At 38.8% G+C, this 23279-nt stretch overlaps 1 protein-coding gene across 2 annotated transcripts in view; it reads right to left on the reverse strand.

Annotated features, from left to right (window-relative positions):
- TMEM51 (transmembrane protein 51) overlaps positions 1-23279 on the reverse strand; it is an 82691-nt gene that overhangs the window by 9746 nt on the left and 49666 nt on the right. For both annotated transcript variants that reach the window (XM_074218382.1, XM_074218383.1), the window contains exons 2-3: positions 6980-7054; positions 16-508 (exon numbers count right to left, since the gene is read on the reverse strand). In XM_074218382.1, coding sequence (XP_074074483.1) covers positions 16-359 — 344 coding nt within the window. In that variant the 5' untranslated portion in view covers positions 360-508; positions 6980-7054. The remainder of the gene's footprint in view (positions 1-15; positions 509-6979; positions 7055-23279) is intronic.

The following is a 23279-nucleotide window of genomic DNA, read 5'->3' on the forward strand; positions in this document are numbered from 1 at the left end:
CACTCACTAGCTTACCTGTCTTCTTCCTGGGTCTGAGATCCGACAGCTGCTTCGTGTTGGATTCTGGCTATCTCCAACTCCCCTTGCCTTTGCTTCCTCTTATCCCGAATACTTAGACAGATGGAAAGGAGCAGGAGCATGATCCCCGCACCCACCAGCACGTAGGCCACAGAGAATGTCTTGCTCTTGAGGATTCCTCCACCAGAGTTGCTGCTGTTCCCATGTATTGATGGTCTGTCTGGGTGGCTAAATCCAGGGACAAGATTCCACACTGCCATGATGATCCCCAGCACCAGCATCCCTAGCCCAATGGCGGTCAGGGCATAGTGGGAGCCATTGGCCTTGGACTGGGCCATCATTGCCACAAACACTGAGCAAATAAAATTTGGTTGGGGTATTTGTTTATAAAGTAAGGCAAAGCAATGCACAAGTTAGCTCTTAAGAGATCACATCAAGCATCCTCCAACAATTTCTGAACTTCTCTTCTGGGATACAGTCATCAAAAGATCTAAAAGGAAGGTAGATAAGGGAGAGGGAAATTAATTCAGATCCCAAAGTACATTACATTCTTCAAATTCCTCCACCATCTTCTAATTTGTATTATATGTATCTAGGTACAGATTTTATTCTTTTCCCATTAGACTATAAATTCCCTGAAGGAAAAAAAAATGGTTTTATCAAAACTTCTCTAGGAAGCCTTTCCTGGTCCTTTCAGATGTTTCCTTTCTAAGGTCTTTACCTGTTTGTCTGCTACCTATCTACCTGTCTATCTCTCCATTCATCCATCCCCCTGCCTAAGGTATCTATCTATCTATCTATCTCTATCTTTTAGTCTATTGATCTTTTTAATCTAGTCTTCCATCTGTCTGTTTATCTGTCTGTCCATCCTGCCTATCTAAGGTTACTATCTGTCTGTCTGTCCATCCATGCACTTATCTATCTGTCCATCCATCCATCATCTATCTATACATCCACTTATCTATCTAGCTATCTGTCTATCAATCTATCAGTCTGTCCTCTCTCTCTCTGTCAGTGGACACTGTGCTAGGCAGTATTGATGGCACATAAAAATTACCCTATCTCCCTCCCCCAATATGGAGGCACATTCTTCCTTTGTACATTCTAGTCCTTTGGAGGAGAATGGGTTCAAGTTCAGACTATAAGGATACTGTAACCTCTCAAGTGCCTTGGCATCCTCTAAGACCAAATGCTTTAAGAAGAGTTTCTGGTCTATTCCTCTCTAAGATCACCTTCCAGCTATTGCTGTGATTTTGTGTATATATGTTCATGTACATTCCTGTAGGTTCCATGATGGCAGGATAGAAAGAGGGAGCCAAGGAACATGCAGTTCCAAGGTTCACTTTTATCTTTTATTTGGCAGCTTTTGAAACTGGGCTTTTCATCACTTTTGTGGATGCATAGTATCTGGTGCTGCCTAAGGTTCCTTTTAGAGTCATGTGTTTAAATCCATAAAATAAAAAATATAAATGAAAGAAATCATTGGTATTGTGATGTAGATGTAATGTTTTTCTCATCCAAGGTCCTAGCCCCTCTGAGATCAAGGGGTCCAAGGACTTCAGGGTAAGAACCTTGCTCTAAGATGTAGAGAAGATACTGATTTGTTTTGGTAGAAGCTCTTCACTGAGCTTCTTCCAACTTACTCCTTACACCAAAGAAATCACAGATCCCATCCCCATTTCTATCCCCCACAAAATGCTTAATAAAAGCCTGTTGAGGGACTAATTGATCTGTATTAGTAGTGTTTTTCTCAATGAAAGATCTCTATACAAGTGAAATCAGGTCAATCATTTCTCCACTTCTATGGAGAAAATAATGGCTAAAATTTACTGAGAGGCAATATGATATAGTGCAATTGGGAAGGAAAGGACAGTTCCAATAACTGGTTTTGCTGTTTTATTTGGGTCAGCTACTTAATGGTTCTGTGTCTTAGTTTCCATACCAGTAAAATGAGGGGATTAAATTCAAAGCCTTCTAAGTTAATTTTTTTTAGTTCTAATACTATAATTCTATGCTCCTATCACCCTGTCACTTTGAAGACTATAGGAAAAATTACTTAATCCTGGCTCAGGAGAACTCTGGGAGGCAGAGACTGTTATTCCCATTTTACAGAGGAGGAACCTGAGGCACAGAGAACTCATTAAATAAGTTCCCTGAATCACTTAAGTCATAGTAACTTCAAAGAAGAAATTTAACATTAAGCACTTGGTTAAATGGGAAGTACAGAGTATATTATATGAAGTCATCTTTGTTTGCTGCCCTAGCTTGAACCATCCCATCACCCTGAAGCAACCTATTGATGCTGAATCTCTCAATCTCTGTAGGCAAGGTTTTATGGCCAGAATATACAAGGGAAGTTTCTCCAATTTGGTTCAGGCTCAGGTTCTGATGGCAGGATCTCCAAATAGCCCCCATGAGGCATCAGAGGACAACCCAAGTATCATCATGCTTATTATAGCAAGTGGCTGGTCAGGAAATGCAACTCTTAGGCCTTTGCCTGGTCAAATACCTGGTGGCTGAGGTGCTGATTTGAGTCATCTTTTAAAAATCTGACTTATTATCCAGCCTCCACCCCGAAACTTAATCTTTCCTTTCAGAGAACAGAGGGACAGGACTTGCAAAGTATCTTGTCATTTGATGGGCTTGGGTTAATCTTAGACAGTCTCCATGGGGGTGGGGCAGGCAATTTGAAGCCAAGCAAGAAATCCATTTATGATGGTGACCATTAGCCTCAGCTCTTCTCTAATCTAGCCTTCCTCCCGATTAAGATGGTAAGACCATGGACTTGAAGTCAGAAGGGCCATCCAATCTAACCCCTTCATTTTACTGATGAGTAACTAAACCTAGAGAGGCAATGTGATTGGTGAGTCAATCAGCAAGCATTTATTAAATGATATATCATATGCTGGCTCTCCCCCCATATCTGGAATGCTCTCACTTCCAATCTCTGCCTATTGTCTTCCTTGAAGTCCCAACTGAAGTCTCACCTTCTCCATGAAGCCCTCTCCAACCCCTCTTCATTCCAGCACTTGACCTTGGGCAAGTCATTTGACCTATCTTTGCTTCAGTTTCCTCATTTGTAAAATGGGGATGATAATCCCACCCTCACAGAGCTGCTGTGAAGACCAAATGAGATAATATTTATAAAGAACTTTGCAAACCTTAACGTGCTAGGGTTTATTACTATTACTGAACATCATTATTATTGATAACAAATAATCACTATTGATAACAGTGTTCATTATTGTCACTGATAATGATAATCTTTATTGTTGTTGCTGATAATCATCATCATCATCATCATTATTTTGTATACCACTGACTGTTAAGAAGTTTCTTAAGCCTAATCTGTGGCTCTACAACTCCTGCCATTTTTGCTAGTTCTGCTTTCTAGGGGCCAAAAGAAAAAATCTGTTCTCTCTTCAAGGAATGAGATAATATTTGTGAAATACTTAGAACAGTCCTTGGGACATAGTAGGCACCCTTCTTTCCCCTTCTAAGGGACAGTCTTTCAAATCCTAGAAAACCATTAGCCTTTCTTCTACTAAATCTTTTCTTCTGGATGAAAATTTCCAGTTCCTTTGATTGATCTTTCATAGGCACTATTCTAGTGCAGATAGGAGGATGCTTCTCAACAACATCCATTCACTGATCTTAATTTACCCCCTGGACCCAAAAGGATTTTGATTTTCTTCATATGACTGAAGAATTATTATCATGATCTCACTATGACTTTTTCATATTAAAACATAGTCATTTACTCTAGAATGTTTCCTGATCTCCTCACAATTCCGATCACCTTCCTCTGGACAGACTCCAGTTTGTTAGTTCCAACACTTACTAGATACTGGTCATTGCCCAAATAGAATGGGTACTCCTTGAGGGAAGAAACTTTGCTTACCCTAGAGTCTGGTAATATAATGTGACTGATGGATAAAAAAATATTGACTCTATTTCAATTTATTAAGCACCTACTATGTGTGTGAAATCTGAGACTTTTACCTTTGTATCCCCAGGCCAAAGCAGTCAGTTAATAAATGTTGGTTATTTCACAGATTGGTTTCCAAATGCTAGATACAAAAAACAAAAGGAAAAACAGTCCCTGCCCTTAAGGGGTTTCTATAGAAGCAAGTCCCAGATTGCAAATGGGGAGGCCAGAGAGCATTAACAGATAAAGAAATCAGGAAAGGCTTCCCAGAGGAGGTATGCCACTAAGCCAACTAAGGAGAGAGCAAAAGATTCTGAGAAACTGTATTAAGAAAGACTTATGCTCCAGTCTAGTGGCACAACTTCTAAGAAATCTCTGGAGCATAGGATCCTATATCTAATGCTGGAAGTGATCCCACTCCTCATTTTTGTTTTACAGTCATAGTTTTGGTTGTGTCCAACTCTTGGTGATCCCATTTGGTGCTTTCTTGGTAAAAATCTTTTGAGTGATTTTCCATTTCCTTCTCTAGATCATTTTCCAGGTGAGGAAATTGAGGCAAACAGAATGAAGTGACTTGCCCAGGGACATAAAGCTACTGAGTGTCTAAGGATGGATTTGGAGGAGCCTTCCTGACTCAGGGTCTGGCACTCTATCAACTTCACCACCTCTTTACCCATCATTTTACAGATAAGGAAGCTGGAAAATTAAGGGAAATTAAGAAATTTGCTTCAGGTTAAATAGGGAGTAAATGGCATATCATGCTTTTGCACTTTGAACTGAAGTCCTCTGATTCCAAAAACCAAAATGCCTCCTCTTTCAGGAAATAGTCTGGTATCCCTGCCCAAAGTAAAGCACCTGGTTTGGTTAATTGCCTTATCAGACAGGCACTCAAATAATATTTGTTGATTTAGAAGGAAGCCAGACCCTCCTAGGCTAATGAGCTTGAGTCAGAAGGGGGATGGAGCCCAGGGGAAAGTAATGGTTCTCATTACCTCTGTTACCCACCCATGCTGCACTGGAGCCCTTAGCCAGACTGTCATATTTTTAGCATCCCTGGGACACATTTTTGGACCTTAGATGGTTAAGGTCTTGCTTTTAATCCTGCATTCCTTCCAGTTCTCAAAACAGGGACTCCTTATCCTTCCATCAAAAACCCAAGGCCAGAGAGGCATTTTCTCATTAGATAATTATAGCGATTCAACATCCATCTCTTGTTTTAAAAATAGTTTGTTGCTAAGGATAGAATATCAAAAAAAGCAACAATCTTTACCCTCATGGGATTGAAGGAGGGCTTCCAAATAGACTATAAGTTCCATGAGGACATCTCACTGTGATTTAGAACATTTTTTCATATGACTATAGATAGCTTTATGTTGTCTGAAAATTGCCTGTTCATATTCTCTGAACATTTATCAATTGAGAAATGGTTCTTTTGTCTATAAATTTGACTCTATGCTTGAGAAATCATCTTTAGCAGAGAAAAATCTCTATAAAATTTTTTTCATACCAATTACTAAGTGTATAGTTCCCCCCATCCTATTTCCCCCATTTATTGTCTTTTTTAACCTTGTCTCTCTTTTCACCTTATCCATTCTCAAAAGTATTTTGCTTTGACTTTTATCTTCCTCTTATCAGCTCTCCCCACTCCCCCCCCCCATCCCCTTCCCCTCCTATTTTCCTATGTGGTAAGACAGATTTCTCTACCCAACTGAGCATGTCTATTATTCCTTCTTTGAGCCAATTCTGATGAGAGCAAGTTCATATGCTCTCCTCCCTGTTTCCCCAATTTTCACTTCCATTGAAAAATCTTTTTCAGGTCTCTATTATGTTAGGTTATTTATCCCATTCTATCTCTCCCTTTCCCCCTTCTCCCAATGCATTCTTCTTTCTTATCCCTTAATTTTCATTTTTTTTAGGTAATCATTCCATCACATTTAACTCATACCTCTGCTTTCTGTCTATTAATACTGTTTCTAACAGCCCTAATAATAAGAGCTTTTAGGTGTTCTAAGTATCATTTTCGATGTAGAAATATAAATAGTTTAATCTTATTGAATCCCTCATGATTTCTTCTTCCTGTTTATGCTTCTTTTGCATCTTGTATTTGAAAATCAAATTTTCTATTTGATTTTGGTCTTTTCATCAGGATTGCTTGAAAGTTCATGATTTCATTGAATATCATTCCCCCCTGTTCTACCCCGCCCCCCCTCTAGGATTATATTCAATTTTGCTGGATAGATGTTTTGCTGTCCAGAATATTATATTCTAAGGCCTCCAATTTTATTTTTAATAGAGAAGCTGCTATCTTGTTCCACCTTTCCATAATGTCTTCAAGTCACTCTCGGTGATCCAGGGAGCTCTTAAAGACATTATGGTCACATGGTTTGTATGTGTTCAAAGATTAGATTGGAACTCAAGTCTTTCTGGGTAGACTCTGTAGTTATCATATTCCACTGATTTAGTTCTTCTTATCGTTATAGATTTATGGGAGGCAGTGTGTGATAGCAGGATGAGAATTGGCTTTGGAACAGGGACCTGAGTTCAAATTTCAGCTCTGCAACTTGTACTTCTAATGTCTCTGGGCCTCATTTTCCTCTGTAAAATAAGGAGGCTCAACTAGACAGTCACATTCTTTAGTCTCAGTCCCCTTCCAGCTCTGCATCTATGATCCTATGAGCCAATTACCCAATAAGCATTTATTAAGCATGAGGTGACACAGAACTCTGAAGATGGAGTCAGAAAGACCTGAGTTCAAATCCAGCCTGAGACACTAACTAGCTGTCTGATCCTGGTCAAATCACTTAACCTCTGTCTGCTTCAGTTTGGTCAACTGGGCTACAAGGAACATAATAACACTTATCTCACAGTATCTGGTATTCCATAAGTGATTAATAACTGTATTTCTTACTATTAACTGGACATTGTGCTAAGTATGAGGGATATTAATAGATAAAAACATGAATATTTCTCCTTGCTAACACTCTATGACTCACTCAAATGAAAAATATGATCCATCAAAGCCAGGGTACTTACCAGATGTTACCAGAAGGGATTCAGGGGACACCTGCCAAAAGCCCTTCATGCTAAAGTCTTGGGTTCAAGATTCACCTGTAATAAAGCACATATAACCAGGTGTCTTAGTCAAGGGATGAAGATCTCCATCTTAAGTGTTTATAAGTATGTTAATATATAAGTATGCTAATTGATTAAAGTATATTTTTTGCCTACTGGTCTCACAACATCATCTTAGATGTGGCAGACAAAGAATGAAATAAGAAAAACTGGCGCAGGGGGCAGGGTTGTGACCATAGGCTCAGATGGTTAAGGAGGCCAAAGAGAATAAAGGATCAGGATCATCTAGAGATCCCAACATACAAATGTGGATCATAAACCAATCATGGCCAAGTTGCCAGAATTAAACATAAACCCCATTCTCACGCATCTAAGGATCAGGATCCAGAATTCCAAGTGGTAAAACACAGACAATGAACATCCCCCAGGATTAGAACCTAGCAGAGGAAGTAGTTAATGTTCATCTCCCCCCTTAGGTGCTCCAGTGCCCCACCTTTACTGGAATTTTGCAAGCCTGCCCTGAATTAATGTATTCTGGAGACACAGAGAACAGTGAAAGCTTTTTGAATGGTGAAAAAATGCAGACCTGTGTCTGTGCCCAGGGAATACCTTCAGCATAGGGTCTGAATCCAAAGCTGAAAAATTTCTAGAATGTCTAGAGCTGACTCTTAGGATGGAGAACAATGCAGGGGAGCTTTGAAGAGCCCATCAGTAAAGAGAGACTGCCTCAAGTGCGAAGGTCTTGTGAGATTGCCAGAAAAGGAAACTGAGGCAGCACAGGGAGAACCTATCACAAAGACAGTAAGCTATATATTCCAAATCCTATTTCCTCTCTCTCATTTTACATATGAGAAAATGAAGGATCAGAGCATGAAAAATACTTTCATAAGTTTGTAAATCATAGGTGTAGAGCTATAAAGGATCTTAAAGTTATTAAATCCAATACCTAATTTTACAGATGAAGAAACCAGAGACATTCAAGACCACAGATTTAGAGCTGGAGGACACTTTTAAGGTCACCAAGACCAGACCTTTGATTTTACAGAGTCAGGGAAGCAAGAAGCAACTTGTAAAAAGTTACACAGGTGGGGACAGTCTTCAAATTTGAATTCAGATCCTCTAGCTTCCAATCCAGAGTTCTTTCCATTATACCAGACTGAGTCATCACAGCAGAGACTGGGACCCAGGGTCTCCTTCCTCTCAGTTCAACCCTTTTTTCACTGAATACCAAATTTGTTTCTGATACTGGAAATTGAGATTTCTGAAATGTCTGAGCATTCTGGAGATGATATGAGCTAAGTGAACCTGGCAGTGCCATCAGCTCCCATAACAAATAGACTTCTTAACTGTTCTTTTAAACACACCTTTGCCTGCCAGGCTGCATAATTGGGAATGATACCCCTTGTATTCAGTTGGAAAGGAATTGGCTGTTCTACATTCATACAAAGGAGGAATTCACAGGAGCCCGAGACTTGCCAAGTTTCAACCCACAAACTTTTGTCCCCGAGTCCAGGTCCATGCAAAGTGGGGACTTAGAAGAATGGATGCCCGGACCATCCCATGGTGAGGTTCAGATCACATCCAAACAGATCACAGGTCACAGATAGGAGGACTCTGTTTCAGAGAAACAATAAGCTACCTTTCAACCACTGTGCAGGAGGGGGTGGGCACAGGAATCTCAGCAAACGTGATCACTGAGTCAGAATGGCAACGGAATGGGGAAGGGGATCCCTCAGGGTAGAGGGTGGCAAGAAGGAAAGGGCAAATTAGAAGTTTCATTGCCCATGGATGACCCATAGGCCAAGCAAAGAGGCTGAGATCATCCATCTTCAGCGAAACAGAGAAAACAGTTCAGACCTTGCTAACAACTGCGTCACACAAGTATATGACATCATGAATATAGCAGAAATGTCCAATCTGTAAAAATAAGATGAGAGACCTTACATCATGGTTATGTTAAACTATAGAATGTTAGAGAAAGAGGGAACCTTAAGGCACAGAATATCAGAGCTTGGGGAGATTTTAGGGTCAAAGAACATCAGAGTCAGGAAAGACCTTAGAATATAGAATGTCAGATTTAATGTAAACCAAAAATTAGAATCTAAAGGGTTGCTCCTTCCTTTTTGGGGAAAATTTTAGAAATTATGGCATATAAATATAAAGGAATACTATTGGGCCATAAGAAATGAGGAAAGACGGTTTAAGAGGAAATGAGAAAAATTTCTATGATCTGATACAGAGTGAAGGGAGTAGAATTAAGAGAACAATATTTTGAGAAAAGCAACTTTAGAAGATTTTAGAACTCTGAGCAATGTCATGGCAAATTATCAGGCCAGAAGACTGAAGATGGAGAAGGTGCCTCACCTTCTGCCAAAAAGATGATGATATTAAAGTGTAGAGGGAGATGTGTTTTCATCTATAGTAGTGGGAATTTATTTTGCTGGATTAAGCATGTTTGTGATGAAAGTTTTATTGTAAATACATCTGAAAATCAATTAAGGGGTGGCTAGGTGGTGCAGTGGATACAGCACCTGCCCTGGAGTCAGGAGTACCTGAGTTCAAATCCAGACTCAGACACTTAATAATTACCTAGCCGTGTGGCCTTGGGCAAGCCACTTAACCCCATTGCCTTGCAAAAAAAAAAAACAAACCAAAACCAAACCAAACAAACCTAAAACCTAAAAAAAAGAAAAGAAAAGAAAATCAATTAAAAGGATAACAAAATAAAAATGGCAGTGTTAGAAGGAACTGAAGATACTGAATGGCAGAATTGGAAGCAGTCTTAGATGATCTATAATATGTTAGGGCTGAGAGGACCCTTAACAATAATCTGTTCTATATCATTTGAAAGAATTGAAAATTAAAGCTAAGATAGCAGAGGTCACTTTAGGCTAGGGTCACCAGCCCTTGAGTTTTCTGGTTTCCAGTCCAGTTTTCCTTCTGAGCTCCTTCTCCATCTCTGACTTATTAACTAATAGGAATCCAAGAATGGAAAGTTTTTTTAAGTTATTGACATCTATTTTTACACCACCTTCATTTCTAAATATGTCTCCTTCATCCCTACTGAGCTATCCCTTGTAATAAAACAGAAAGAGGTAAAAAGATTTAATAAACATCAACAAACATGTTAATTATGTTGGATAGTTCAAGTAATATACCAAACCACATCTCTGTGAAGTAAGAAGGAATATAACTTTCAGTGGTTTCATGTCTGGCAAATTCTAGGAATTTCCATGTCTATGGTTTGTTGGTGGCAGCTAGGTAATACTTGGGAGAGAGATCTAGTGTTAGAAATACTAGAGTTCAAATTCAATCTAAGTTTTGACATATCACAAATACAGATCTCAAAATATACTGTAAATTTCAAACAATAAGCTGCCAGAACTCATTAGAGCATTATCTCAGATCAAACTGTTGCTAAGAATCACCAGGGGAAAAAAAATTCATGTGATCTACATTTAATGAATGTCGACATACCAAATACTCATCATCTCCAAGCTACAGGGAACAAAAGGCTTTCCAAAATATAGATACCTAGAAGAAGAAATTTTAATGGACCAGCTAGGATGATACCCATATCATCCTGCCTGTCCCAAGGATACTTTCAAGGGCCCTACAGAGAGATGAGTTTACATTTTTAGCATTTTTTCCTTGGCTATAAAAAATACACTTATTTTCTATACTTGTGGTATAGGTAATATAATGTTAAATATATAAAAATAATAGTAGACGAGTTATTTGTTCTATGATTGTTCCTGTTAGATTTTCATCGAACAAAGTGAGATGAGATAATAATAATGATAATAGGGAAAAGGGGCTGGATCTGGGATTGTACTGACTCAAGGAGTTCTCTGATGAAGAAATTCCTACTAAACAAGTGTAAGGATTTCTGTGTGTGTGTGTGTGTGTGTGTGTGTGTGTGTGTGTATGTATGTATGTATGTATATATATATATATATATATAATAGATTATATATATAACCAACCTCTCCTATATATAAATATATAGACATACACATAAACATAAACAACATAAACATAGAGTCATATAGACATTGACACATACTTCTATTCTCTTGCAGAGAAGTTGCTCATACATATATGCATATACAGAGAGAAAGAGAGACAGAGGGAGTGTGGGAGGGAAGGAGAGAGAAAGAGAGAAAGAGACAGAGACAGAGACAGAGACAGTCAGTCTTGAGAGAACTGTTTATCCCGAGACTTGAGCCTTGTCTAGCTTTTCACTGTCAGTAGTGTCAGAAAGGAGATTTGCACTTCAGTCTTCCCAGTTCTCAGACTGACCCTCTAATCATTAATAACAACAGTGTGATCTTCATTTAGCATTTCCTACTTTCTAAGCCACTTCATCTCCATTCTCACATTTGATCCCTGAAGCAGACCTAGGAGATGGGCAGTGCAAGAGATGTAAATTCCATTTCACAGACAGGGAAACAGGCCCTGAAAATTGAGGTTCTCGGCCAGTTATATGACTAATAAAGGGGAAAGCTGGGTCTTGAAACCAGTTCTTCTGGCCATACTGTAGAGAGATGAGAAATAGGCCAATCCTTAGAAAGCAGAGCTGTTAATAGGTAAAGTATCTTGCATTGGATGTTTCCAACTGCAAATTCATTCTCTTGGGTGTTCAAGACTGTAAACAAGGTAACTTATTATTCAAACTTTGGGGGAATCAAAGGGAAGAAGTAAATGAATCAGATTCTCCAACCAGGAAATCCTTGGTTAAAGAATCTAAATCGGGCTGCCCTCTTTGATTAGCCTCTCCTAGAATCACAAACTAAGGGATAGAAGGGACCTTCTGGGACAGTCTAATCCTTCCTCCTCATTTTAAAGGGGGAGCAAATCATTACTCAGGGTCATTCAGCTGGTGAGTAGCAGAGAGGGATTAGAACTCAGATCTTTGGGCTTTACTGTGCCTATCAGTCTTGGGCACTTGAAACACATGAATGATATTTCCTTTTCTTAAGAGCCTCCATCCACTGTCCAAGGGATATAACACTGTACCAATCTGACTCCTTTACCTTCTTTTCACTTTAGTCTCATGAGAAATTCTATCCAGATTCTAAGGCAAAGTCTTCAGAATGGCTATTAGGAAGTGATATTCTGTAAGTAAATCCAGGGACCCTTCAAAAGGGTGTGGAATGAATGGGGGTGATGAGAGAGCTTGTGACAAATTGAGAGGAAGCAAATAGGTATCTTAGAATAACCCATAAGGGACAGATCTTTTCCTCAGATCATTTACATTAAAGATCTTGTCTTAACCCATCTTCAATTTTTATATAATCAGACACTTGGAGAAAATGCCCCAACCCCCACCTCCTCAAACAATTTGTTACAGGATACATAGGTTATGCATGTAGTCTAAAGATCATCATTTTAAAAAAAATTATACAATTATACAATACAATTTTTCAATTTTTATAAAATCAGACATTCAATGAGATTATTTAGTCATTCAAGTTGCCTTAAATGACTAGATCAGGTCCAAATCAAACTTCACAAACTGCTTTCCCCAATACCTCTATTTGAATCTTAAATCCCAATTCCACAAATGAACTAGGAATCCATCCAATATTCAAAATCTGCCTGGACGAAAACCAACTCAGAGGCATTTTTAGGTTACCAAAAAGAGACTGCTCATTTTTCTTCCAGGGTCAAACTGTGACAGAGCCAGAATTTATTTATTATAAGCTATAGTTCTCCCATGTGCTTTCCACTAAAAAAAAAAAAAAGGAGGGGAGGGGGGAGAAGAGGGACGGAAATTTTCAGGCCAATTAAATCCTGAGTATAATAAACCTCCCCTTTCCCAGATATCCACTAGGTCCATACTAATTCTGAAGAGCAGAGTCTACTTGGAGACTATTTGTCTTGCCCAAATCTGGAAACTTCCATTTTTAGCCAGAATGGTTCCCAAACTTTCTACCAACAACCCTTTGGTACTCTCAATACTCTACTCCCCCCCTGAGCCCCCAGTCTCACTACCTCTGTTTTATTGAAACAGGTCATGTGTTTCTCCACTCTCATACATTATAGCCTGTTTTCCTGTACTTCCAATGGCAGATTTAATGATGTGAGGAGAGCTCTAAGACTGCCACTTTGAATTCATGAGGGTTTGGACAAGTCATTTCCTTCAGTGAACCTCAGTTTTCTCAGGTGTAAAATGAATTTACATTACTATTACACAGAGTCAGTCTGAGGATCAGATATAAGGGAGCTGGGTAGACAACAAATGCTATTTAAAGGTCAGTTATTACAATTAATGATGTTCAATGTTCTTTTTCATACAGATATGTTGCAAAGTGGAGAGAAGGCTAGGCTTAGAATTAAGGCTTGAGTTCAAATGATGCCTCAGATATTTACTAGTAGTGTGACCCTACTTTAACCTTTCCCACCTGAGTTTCCTCATCTGTAAAATAGGAATAATAATAGCACCTTCTTCATAGGATTGTGAGGACCAAATCAGATAGTATGTGTGAAGTGCTTTGTAAATTTTAAGATGCTACATAAATGTTAGCAATAATTATGACAATGATGATGATTCCAATGCCTCATTCATTCTGGAGTTGATTCAAGTGATTTGAGGACTAGATATGGCAGGTCTACACCATGTGGGAAAGGTTCAGAGCATAGGCCCAGTGATAGACTAGGTGTCTTTGATCCAAGCACCAATCTTAAGGCTTGGATCAGCTCACCACCAAGCTAGTCAAAGGGTGATGAATTTTTAAACCACAGAAACTCTTACAACTAGATGACACCTCAGTGCACAGAAGATCAAGATGATTTTTCCTGAGTTCAAATCTGGTTTCAGACACTTCCTGTGTGATCCTGGGCAAGTCACTTAACCCTATTGGCCTCAATTTCTTCATCCACAAAAAATGAGCTAGTGAAGGAAATGACAAACCACTCTAGTATCTTTTCCAAAAAAACCCCAAGTGGGAATCACAAGAGTTGATGATTGAACAATAACTCTTGCAGACTAGCTACCAAGTCCCAGAGAAGTTCCCATCCACTTTGGTAGAGGAAATGACCCATACCAAAAATTGACAGCATATACGACTCCATTTATAAACTTGCCTTTCTTCCTGTAAAAATCTAAAGGTTACCAAAAAAAGTTTGCTCACTTTTCTTCCAGGGTCAAACTGTGACAGAGTCAGAACTTTTTATTTATTTGTTTGTGTTTTTTTTTCTTTTACTTCACTCCCCTATCAGGTAGAGTTTATCTTTTTTTTTTAATCAGAAGATTTTATTTGAGTTCAGAATTTATTTATTATAAGCTATAGTTCTCCCATGTGCTTTCCACTAAAAAGAGGAGGGAAATCTGTCCCATTATCCCTTGACAATATGAGCCCTCTAATGGTAACTTGCATTTTCTTTTTCTTTTGTTGACCCAGAATATGAGTCAAAACAAATCCCAGACTAGAAAGGGGCATCAGAGAATGTCTAATCCAATCTGATTTGAATAATAATTCTCTGTTCGGGGCAGCTAGGTGGCGCAGTAGATACAGCACTGGCCCTGGAGTCAGGAGTACCTGAGTTCAAATCTGACCTCAGACACTTAATAATTACCTAGCTGTGTGGCCTTGGGCAAGCCACCTAACCCCATTGCTTTGCAAAAATGAAAATAATAATAATAATAATAATAATTCTGTGTTCAATATTGTTGAAGTTGCCATCTTGGGCACACTAATCCATTGTTCGTGGAGCTGTGAATTGATCCAACTACTCTAGAAAATGAATAAAAGATGCTATGCCCTTTGATCCAAAGATGTCACTGCTAGTCACATGGAGTCCAAAGATATTAAGAAACATCATATTTACACCAATATATTAAGAGCAGTGCTTTTTTATAATATTAAATAAATGCAAACAAGGCAGATGTATACCCACCCATCGGGAAATGGCTAAACAAATGGTGGTGGTATATGAATGTAAAGAAATATTACAGGCCTGTAATAAACAGAGGATGAAGAAGAGGATAAAGAAAAGAAGGAAGAGGAGGAGGAAGATATCAAATATCAAGACTTCAGAGAAGCATGACTTTCCTTATGACTGAAAAGGTGAGGTCAGCAGAACCAGGAAAACAGTAGGCATAATGATTAATCACTCAAAACATTTATTAAATAGCTACTATAGACCAACCTTGTGTTAAGAGCTGGGGATACAAAAGAAACAAAAAGCTAGTCCCTGCCTTAGGCCAGTGGAAAATGGAAAACAATCAACACCAAAACAACAGCAAATACAAAATTGAATGTTTTGTAATTGTTGACCAAGCGTGGTCCCAAGGAAGAGAGATGAAAAGATGTTTCCCTTTGTTCATTGGTGAGTGGGAAACTATGGGTGTGGAATACTGTATATACTGATTCCAAAAGTCTTACTTAGTACAGTTTAAAATAGTTAAGAACACCCTGTATTATCAGGCTTGGTGAAAGTGTTGGTTAGCTTTCTTTTGTATTCTTTGCTGCATTTGTATGTTTGAACTAAGAAATGAATACAGTATAAAAGCAAAATATTTATCAATAGATATAGAGCTGGAAGGGACCACAAGAGGCCTTTTGGTCTGACTCCCTTATTTTCCAACTGAGAAAACTGAGGCTCAGAGAGGTTAGGTAATGTATAGAAACTCACACAGGTAGTTAAGGATCTGAGGCAGGATTTAAACCTAGTTCCATTGACTTTGGTGCCAGTGCTTTCCCTCTTTAAATACAGTGCTCGTTCCAATAGAAAAAGAAAAGACATCCTTTAGCCCTTGATTAAAGACATCTTAAGATAGAGAAATCTTACTCTAGCTAGAAGATGAACACATCTTTTGTCCTGGAATTGGCAGTTAATAAATGTTTATTGACTCTTCCTGAGTACCTCTTGGGACCACCATTTTGGATAGCATCCATAGTCAAGATATTTGGTCTCATATCAAGCTGACATTTTTCTGCCTAGTTCTACCTTCTGAGAAGAAAATGAATCCATGGGACAATCCTTCAAATATTTGAACAAAGTGATCATGGATTCCCAAATCTTATCAAATCCTCAGAAGAGGTTTTCTCTTCTCTAAAGGTTTAACATCCCTGGTTCCTTCATTCAGTCTCACATATGACCTCCAAGCCCTTCATCCTCCTCTGGACACTATCCAGTTTATCAATATACTGACTAAAATGTCACACTCAAATGAACACACCTTACTAGAGATGTGCATTGATGAGGGGAGTGAGATGATTATTTCTCTAGTCCCTCTCTCAGTAAAGCCATTAGAGCAATCAATCAATTAACCAATCATTGAATAAGCATTTATTAAGTCCTTACTGTGTACCAGACAATGGGATAAGTACTCTGAATACAAAAACAAAGTTGAAAAGAGTCTGCCCTCACTGAGCAATGGAAGTAATGTGATCATCAGAGCATCTCCAAGAGTGACATTCATCTGAACTGGCTGTAAATGATTGACTTGGGAAGACTCCATGGTACAAACTGGGACTAAAGGATAGTGCAGTATTCATTGTGGGTGGAGAGAGAAGAGGATTCCAGGTCAACTCATGGGACAAATTCACGTGGCAACCCCTCCTATTCATCTGACTTTGGAATTCAAAAAGTAATGATGTCAGAGATCATGGGATCACAAAAATCATCTTGCCAAATTTCTTTCTTTTTTTAAAATTCTATTGTTATTTTATTTTTGCAATTAAAAGCAGAGATTGTTTTCAACATTTGTCTTTTTGTAAGCTTTTGAGTTCCACATTTTTTTTAACTATCCTTATTTCCCTTCTCCTTCCCTATGGCAGAAAGAAATCTGATATAGGTTGTACATGTGAACACAACTGTCTAACATATTTTCATATAAGTCATCCCAACTCCTTTCATGGTCCAACTGAGGAAACTAAGGACCTGACAGGGTGAGGTGACATGGAGGGGAAAAGGGTAGGATTTAAATTTAGCTCTCTTAACTGCAAATGCAAGTGTTTTTTCACTGCCCCGCTCTATTTAAGAGCTCCTAGGGAAACGGGTTTAGCTTCCTTGTCCATAAAATTGTGGTTTATGAATAGAGTAGAATTTCTCTGCCCCAAAAGAAGTGATTAGGTACAAAGAATTCAGAAAAGCTTGGAAAGACTTACATGAGTTGATGCATGGCAGAGTTAGCAGAACCAGAAAATACTATGCATGATGACAACAATGAAAAAGAAACCAAAACCAATCAACTCAATGATAACAACAACCATGACTGAATGATCTATAGAAAGGCCAGAATGGCCAAATTTGGCACGTTCCTCTCTTGGAAACCTGTGGGTGTGGAACACTGCACACATTATTAAATTTGATTGGTGTGTAGATTATTTTTGTTGAACTACTTTCCCACCCCCATCACTTTAACATTTTGATGTTTTGTTTAACAAATGGGTGGGACTGGAATAAAGTTCCCCAGACTGCATGCTCAGGGGTCTTTCTATTGTACTACTCTTACCTATAGACCAGATATAAAGAACTTTGCCTCCTAGTTCAGGAAAAAAGTTGGGGGGGGAGGGTGGTGGGAAGGAAGCAGGGTATGGTACAATGAATATGGATCTTATTTTTAGAATCCCTTTTGCAAGTGCTTACAAATTAAAACCCTGGACAAGTCATAACCTCTCTGAACCAGTTTCTTCATCTATAAGACAGGGATGAGAATATTTTTAATATAAAAATTTTAATTTTTTTTCAAATTATACAGAAAAACAATTTTTAACTTTTGTTTTTAAAAATTTTGAGTTCCAAATTCTCTCCCTCCCTGAGATACAAGTAATTAGATACAGATTATATATGTGCAGTCATGCAAAACATCATTGGAAAATAAAAATATTTGAAACATTTTGCAGGGTTCTTGTGAGATGCTTAAAAATTTTAAAGAATCAGAGAAATAGGGGGAGGAATGGAAAAACTTGACATCACATTTTGTTAATAAAAACTCCTCCTTAATATCAGTACACCCTCCTTCGTGTCATTTCCTCCCCTCCCAGCCCTCCAATATAGATTCACAAGTTCTCAGAGTTGAGAAAAGTGAAAAAAAAATAACATTCCTCTTCCCCCTCCAAAGTCCACTGATAGGTAGAAAGGTTCCTAGGATAGCCCCCCAGGATGGCTACCATTGACAGAGAAGCCCAACAATGTTCAGAGGTTTATCACCAGAATCATAGACCCTAGGGGAAGGGACACAGCAACTCAAAAATGGAATGAAAGGAGGAACAAGTGGTTATTAAACAACAATTCTATGTCAGACAACCTTCTAAATGTTTTCCCAACATCATTCTCATTTGGTCTTCACAACCATCTCTGGAAGTAATTAGATACAGATAATATATGTGCAGTCATGCAAAACATAATTGGAAGATAAGAATATTTGAAACACTTTGCAGGGTTCTTGTGAGATGCTTAAAGTAGGTGGAAGTAGGTGTCTTCTTTGCCCATTTAAAATCGAAGAAACTGAGGCAGAGAGTGAGTTGCTCAGGGTCTCACAGCTAGTAAGTAGCTGCGTCATATTGAACTCAAGTCTTCCTTGACTCCAAGTCTACTAAATGTTTGATGAAGGTTAAAAGCAATATTGTTGATTTGAGTGGGAAAAGGAAGTATATATTGTCACTAACAAAATCACAGATCTTTTTAAGTACTCAGGGGACTTCTAATTGATCTCCCTGACTCAGGTCTTTGCCTTAAACCAAACCATCTTCTGCAGAGTGATATTGCAAAAACACAAACATCACCCCATCACTCCTCCTTAATAAACTACAGAGCCTCCTAGATCTACTAGAGAGAAAAAAAAAAGGAAGCTCTCCTGATGGCCACAATCTGGTTCCTGCCCACTTTTCAGGCTTATTATCTATTATTCTTCCTCTTCAGATACTCTGTAGTCCTGCCAAACTACCCTTCTTGTGCCACACTCCTATTTCAACTCGAGACTTTTACAGCCTGTTCCCCACACCTAGAAAATCTTACTCCCTTCATTTCTACCTCTTGAAATCCCTCCTCCCTTCAAAGGTAGTTCCTACAAAGTCTTTGAGAGGCAGGGTGTTGTAAGTACATGGGGTACTAGAATTGGAATCAAGAACCCATAAATTAGACCTAGATTCAAATCCTACATGAAAAGTTAGCTGAATGACCCTAACTTCTCTGTTCTCTTATTTGTAAAATAAGGGGGGTGTTGGTCTCAGTTTCCTCATCTGTAAAATATGGCCTCTCAGGTTCCTTCCATCTATAATTCCTCCACCCCCAATTATAAGTAGCTCCCCACAAAGGACCTTCTATACACCCATTGCTTCTCCAGATGGACTATAAACTCCATGAGAGCAGGAACTCTCTCCTTTTTAACTTTGTATTTACGATTCTCAATGCTTGCTATCCCAAGATTAAACCTTCCTTCCTTGCTCCCAGTCCCTGATGTAGTCATCTCTCTATCTTGCCTGAGTTTGTATTCCCAGTGTATAGCATAGTGCCAGAAATACAGTAGACACTTAATACATGCTCATTTATTTACTCATTCATTCTAAGCACATGTGAAACATCAGTTACATGCTGCCTTCGAAAGGAGGGAGTTTAAGGTGGTAGAAAACTTCCAATCTCAATGCAGTCATGGATATAAATAAATATAATACCTTTAACAGCAGCAGCAACAGCAAATCTTATATATCATATATCACTTTAAGATTTACTGAGAACTTTATATATATTACCCCAGCTAACCAAGAGGAGCCTGTAGTATTTTATCACTGTTGCAAGGATTAAAAGAGATAATGGAGACATCATGATACAGTTAAAGAATGATAGAACCGGAGTCAGTACACTTGCTTTTGATGTTTATTCTGTGACCTTGGAGAGGTTACTCCCCCCCATCTGCAAAACAGGAAGTTAATCTAGGAGGCTTCTAAGAAACTTGACTACTTGGAATGCTTTCCTGTCTTATCTCGGTTCTCTACCTTCTTTAGCTTCCATCAAATCCCAGTTAAAATCTCATAGTTTTTCCTAGTCTTTATCTCAGTGTCTTGCCTCAGAGATTATTCCCAATTTAGCTTGTCTATATATGACAAGTTTATAGTTGTTTCCATGTGATCTCCCCATTAGACTGTGAGCTCTCTAAGCACAGGGACCATCCTTTGCCTGAAAGAATTATGACAAAGTCAAGTTTTATTATGAGTTTAAAAAATAATGCTTGAAAAGAATGCCATGCCAAGTCTTATTGATGAATGTTGCCTGTCTGCCAGACACACACACACACACACACACACACACACACACACACACTTTCCCTAGGGACCAGTGAATGGAAACCAAAGAACAAAGTGCCATTTTGCCTTCAGGGTCTGTCAGATTCCCAACCTGATGTGAGAGTGCCAGACTCACTGTGGGGGTCTCGCTGTCTGAGTAGTCTGGATTCTATGTCTGAGAAGGATAAATTCATTAGCCATTCTGCTGTGTTTACTGCAACCAGCAGGTCTGGCCAACTCTTAAGTGGTTTAACCTAAAACAGGGGCTCTGGTATTGATCAGGAGGTCTTTCAGCTGCCTGGCCATTGGAGTCAGGCTTCCCATTAAAACTGATCACTCACTGCGCAGAGTCAGAGCTCAGACCTCCTGGAGAGGATTTAAGAGCAAAATGGAGTATCAGTCAGTTAGTTAGTCAATATATATATATATATATATATATATATATATATAATAGGTATATATAATTTGTATAGCATGGACCAGGCTCTGTGTAACAATGGAGATACAAGGGATTGGATGGGGGGGGGGGGGGGAGAGACACTTTTCCTTCCCTCATGGAGCTTACAGTCTAATAGAGGAGACAACATACTATATATATGCAGGGTAAATGGAAGGTTTAAGATTTACTGAGAACTTTGCCTGTATTACCCCAGTTAACCAGGAAGAACCTATAGTATTTTACTGGGGGGAGGGGAGGAATGCCAGAAAATGAAATTTGAATATTCATTGAATGCCTGGATAGATCCTAATACTGAAATCTCAAAAAGAAAGGGGTCTGACGTTCAGTTGTTCAGTTGAGTTCATGGGTATCTTTATAGTGGTATAAGAAGGAAGAATAGACAAGTAGGAGGAGTATGGAATTCAGAAGTCCTGGGTTCAAATCTTGTCAGTTCCATAGATTATCTTAAACAGGCTACTTTATCCTGTATAGGACACAATTTCCTCATCTATAAAATGGGAAAGATAGGAGGTTGGTTTATAAAGATGACCTTTTAAGGAACCTTTTGGTTCTAAATCTCTATTCCCAAATTCCAATATAATCCTATATTCCCAAAGACATATTACTTCTCAATAGTCTGTTTTTCTATCTTTAAGATATGGTTATATTCTGCATGATTATTTTTTCCCCAGTCTTAATTGTCTTGGCTTAGAATTCTATAATTATACAATGTCCTCCCCCAACCCCACTTCCTGCTTTCCAAATCCTTGAGGGCAGAGGCTTTTCCTTCATTTTTTATCTTTGAGTCATCATTGTCTTATATTTGTTTTATTTCATTTTTTAGGGGGTTTTTGCAAGGCAAACGGGGTTAAGTGGCTTGCCCAAGGCCACACAGCTAGGTCATTATTAAGTGTCTGAGGTCGGATTTAAACTCAGGTATTCCTGACTCCAGGGCCGGTGCTCTATCCACTGCACCACCTAGCCACCCCCATTGTCTTATATTTGTAAGCATGAATCAAGGTATGATGAGTAACTCACATTCGATAATAGTAACTAGCATTTACATTAACATTCGTAAATCACTTTACTAAAACATCTCATTTTCTCCTCACAACAACACTGGGAAATAGGTACTATTTATTATGAATCATATTGTACAGATAAGGAAAGGTTGGAAAAAGTAGAACCCAGCCCGAGTCACACAGTAAGTATTTGAGGCAGGATCAGACTTTCCAGTCCCCAAGTGTAGCCTTCTGTATTCATGGTAGCTATCAGGTGCCTAAAAGTGAAGAAGTTGGACTCAATGACTTCTAAGGTCCCTTCCTGCTCTAAGTCTAGAAACCTATGATGATCACACACAGCTGAGTAATTTAAACAGCAATTTTAGGTGACGGTATGAAAGGACTGAGGTGCCAAGAGGCTGTGGTTATCATAAAGGGGTGTTTGGGGTTAGTAACTGGCATTCGAATATGAAAGCCACAAACAAGATGGTGGGCAAGAAGCCCATCGTTTCTCTTTGGTGATTCAGTATCTTTTCATTGGGAGTTGCAGGTCTGTCTCACTGTAAGAAACAAGTGTACAAAAATCTGGACTTGGGCTTACCAGAGGGTGGGGATTCACACAGCAAAAGGATTTTCCTAGTTAGCAAAGGATTCAACCCAGAATTCTTTTCTGTAAGAAAGCTGGCCCCTCCGATCAACAAATATTTGAGCTATAAATGGAGTCATGAAGTCAAAAATAGCTGTGGAAAGAGATATATTTGTTGACATCACCCAGGGGGGCCCTCAACTATTAGACATGGCAATACCTTTGCCTCTGTGTCTCCCTTTGAAAAGGTAGAGATTCAAGGGATTATTGTAATAGATTCCCATTAAAGATTTATCCTCAACAGCCTGGATTGATTCATGACCTGCACTTGGCTGAGGACAAGGGACTTGGAGTGGGATAGTAGACAGATCATCAGCCTCATAATCAGATTGGGCCCAAATCCTGGCTTTACTTGTATAAATGTAAATGACTGATTTTGTGATGGCTGATATTCAATAGGCACTTAATAAATGCTTGCTGACTGATAGTTGTGTGACCTGATCCAAATCACTTCATTTCAGGGGCAGCTAGTTGGTGCAGTGGATAGAGCACTGGCTTGAGTTCAAATCCAGCCTCAGACACTTAATACTTATTTAGCTGTGTGACCTTGGGCAAGTCATTTGACCTCATTGCTTTGTTTATTTTTTTTTTACTGCTTTGTTTTAAAAAAAAATAAAATCACTTCATTTCTCTGAGTTTCCTAACTTGTAAAATGGAAAGGTTGCTTCTGTAACCTAACTCATACAGTTGGAGCTGTGATCTCAGTCATGACCTTACTGAGAAACCCCCATCCTGCCACCCCTTATCAGCCTGTGAAGGTCTTGTCCAGTCAATATTGATTGATTGATGTATTCTTTTTAAAGATCTACTACCGAAGCACTCAAAGACTACCCAAAATGGTATTCTTTGCTGCTCCTTAGGATCAATCTGCCATCTTTTCCTCAATGATATCCCTTGTACCATTTCTCTCCTATGTTACTTAAAATGTTCTATACCATCT

This window comes from Macrotis lagotis, chromosome 1, assembly GCF_037893015.1.
Source record: "Macrotis lagotis isolate mMagLag1 chromosome 1, bilby.v1.9.chrom.fasta, whole genome shotgun sequence".
Lineage (NCBI taxonomy): Eukaryota > Metazoa > Chordata > Mammalia > Peramelemorphia > Peramelidae > Macrotis > Macrotis lagotis.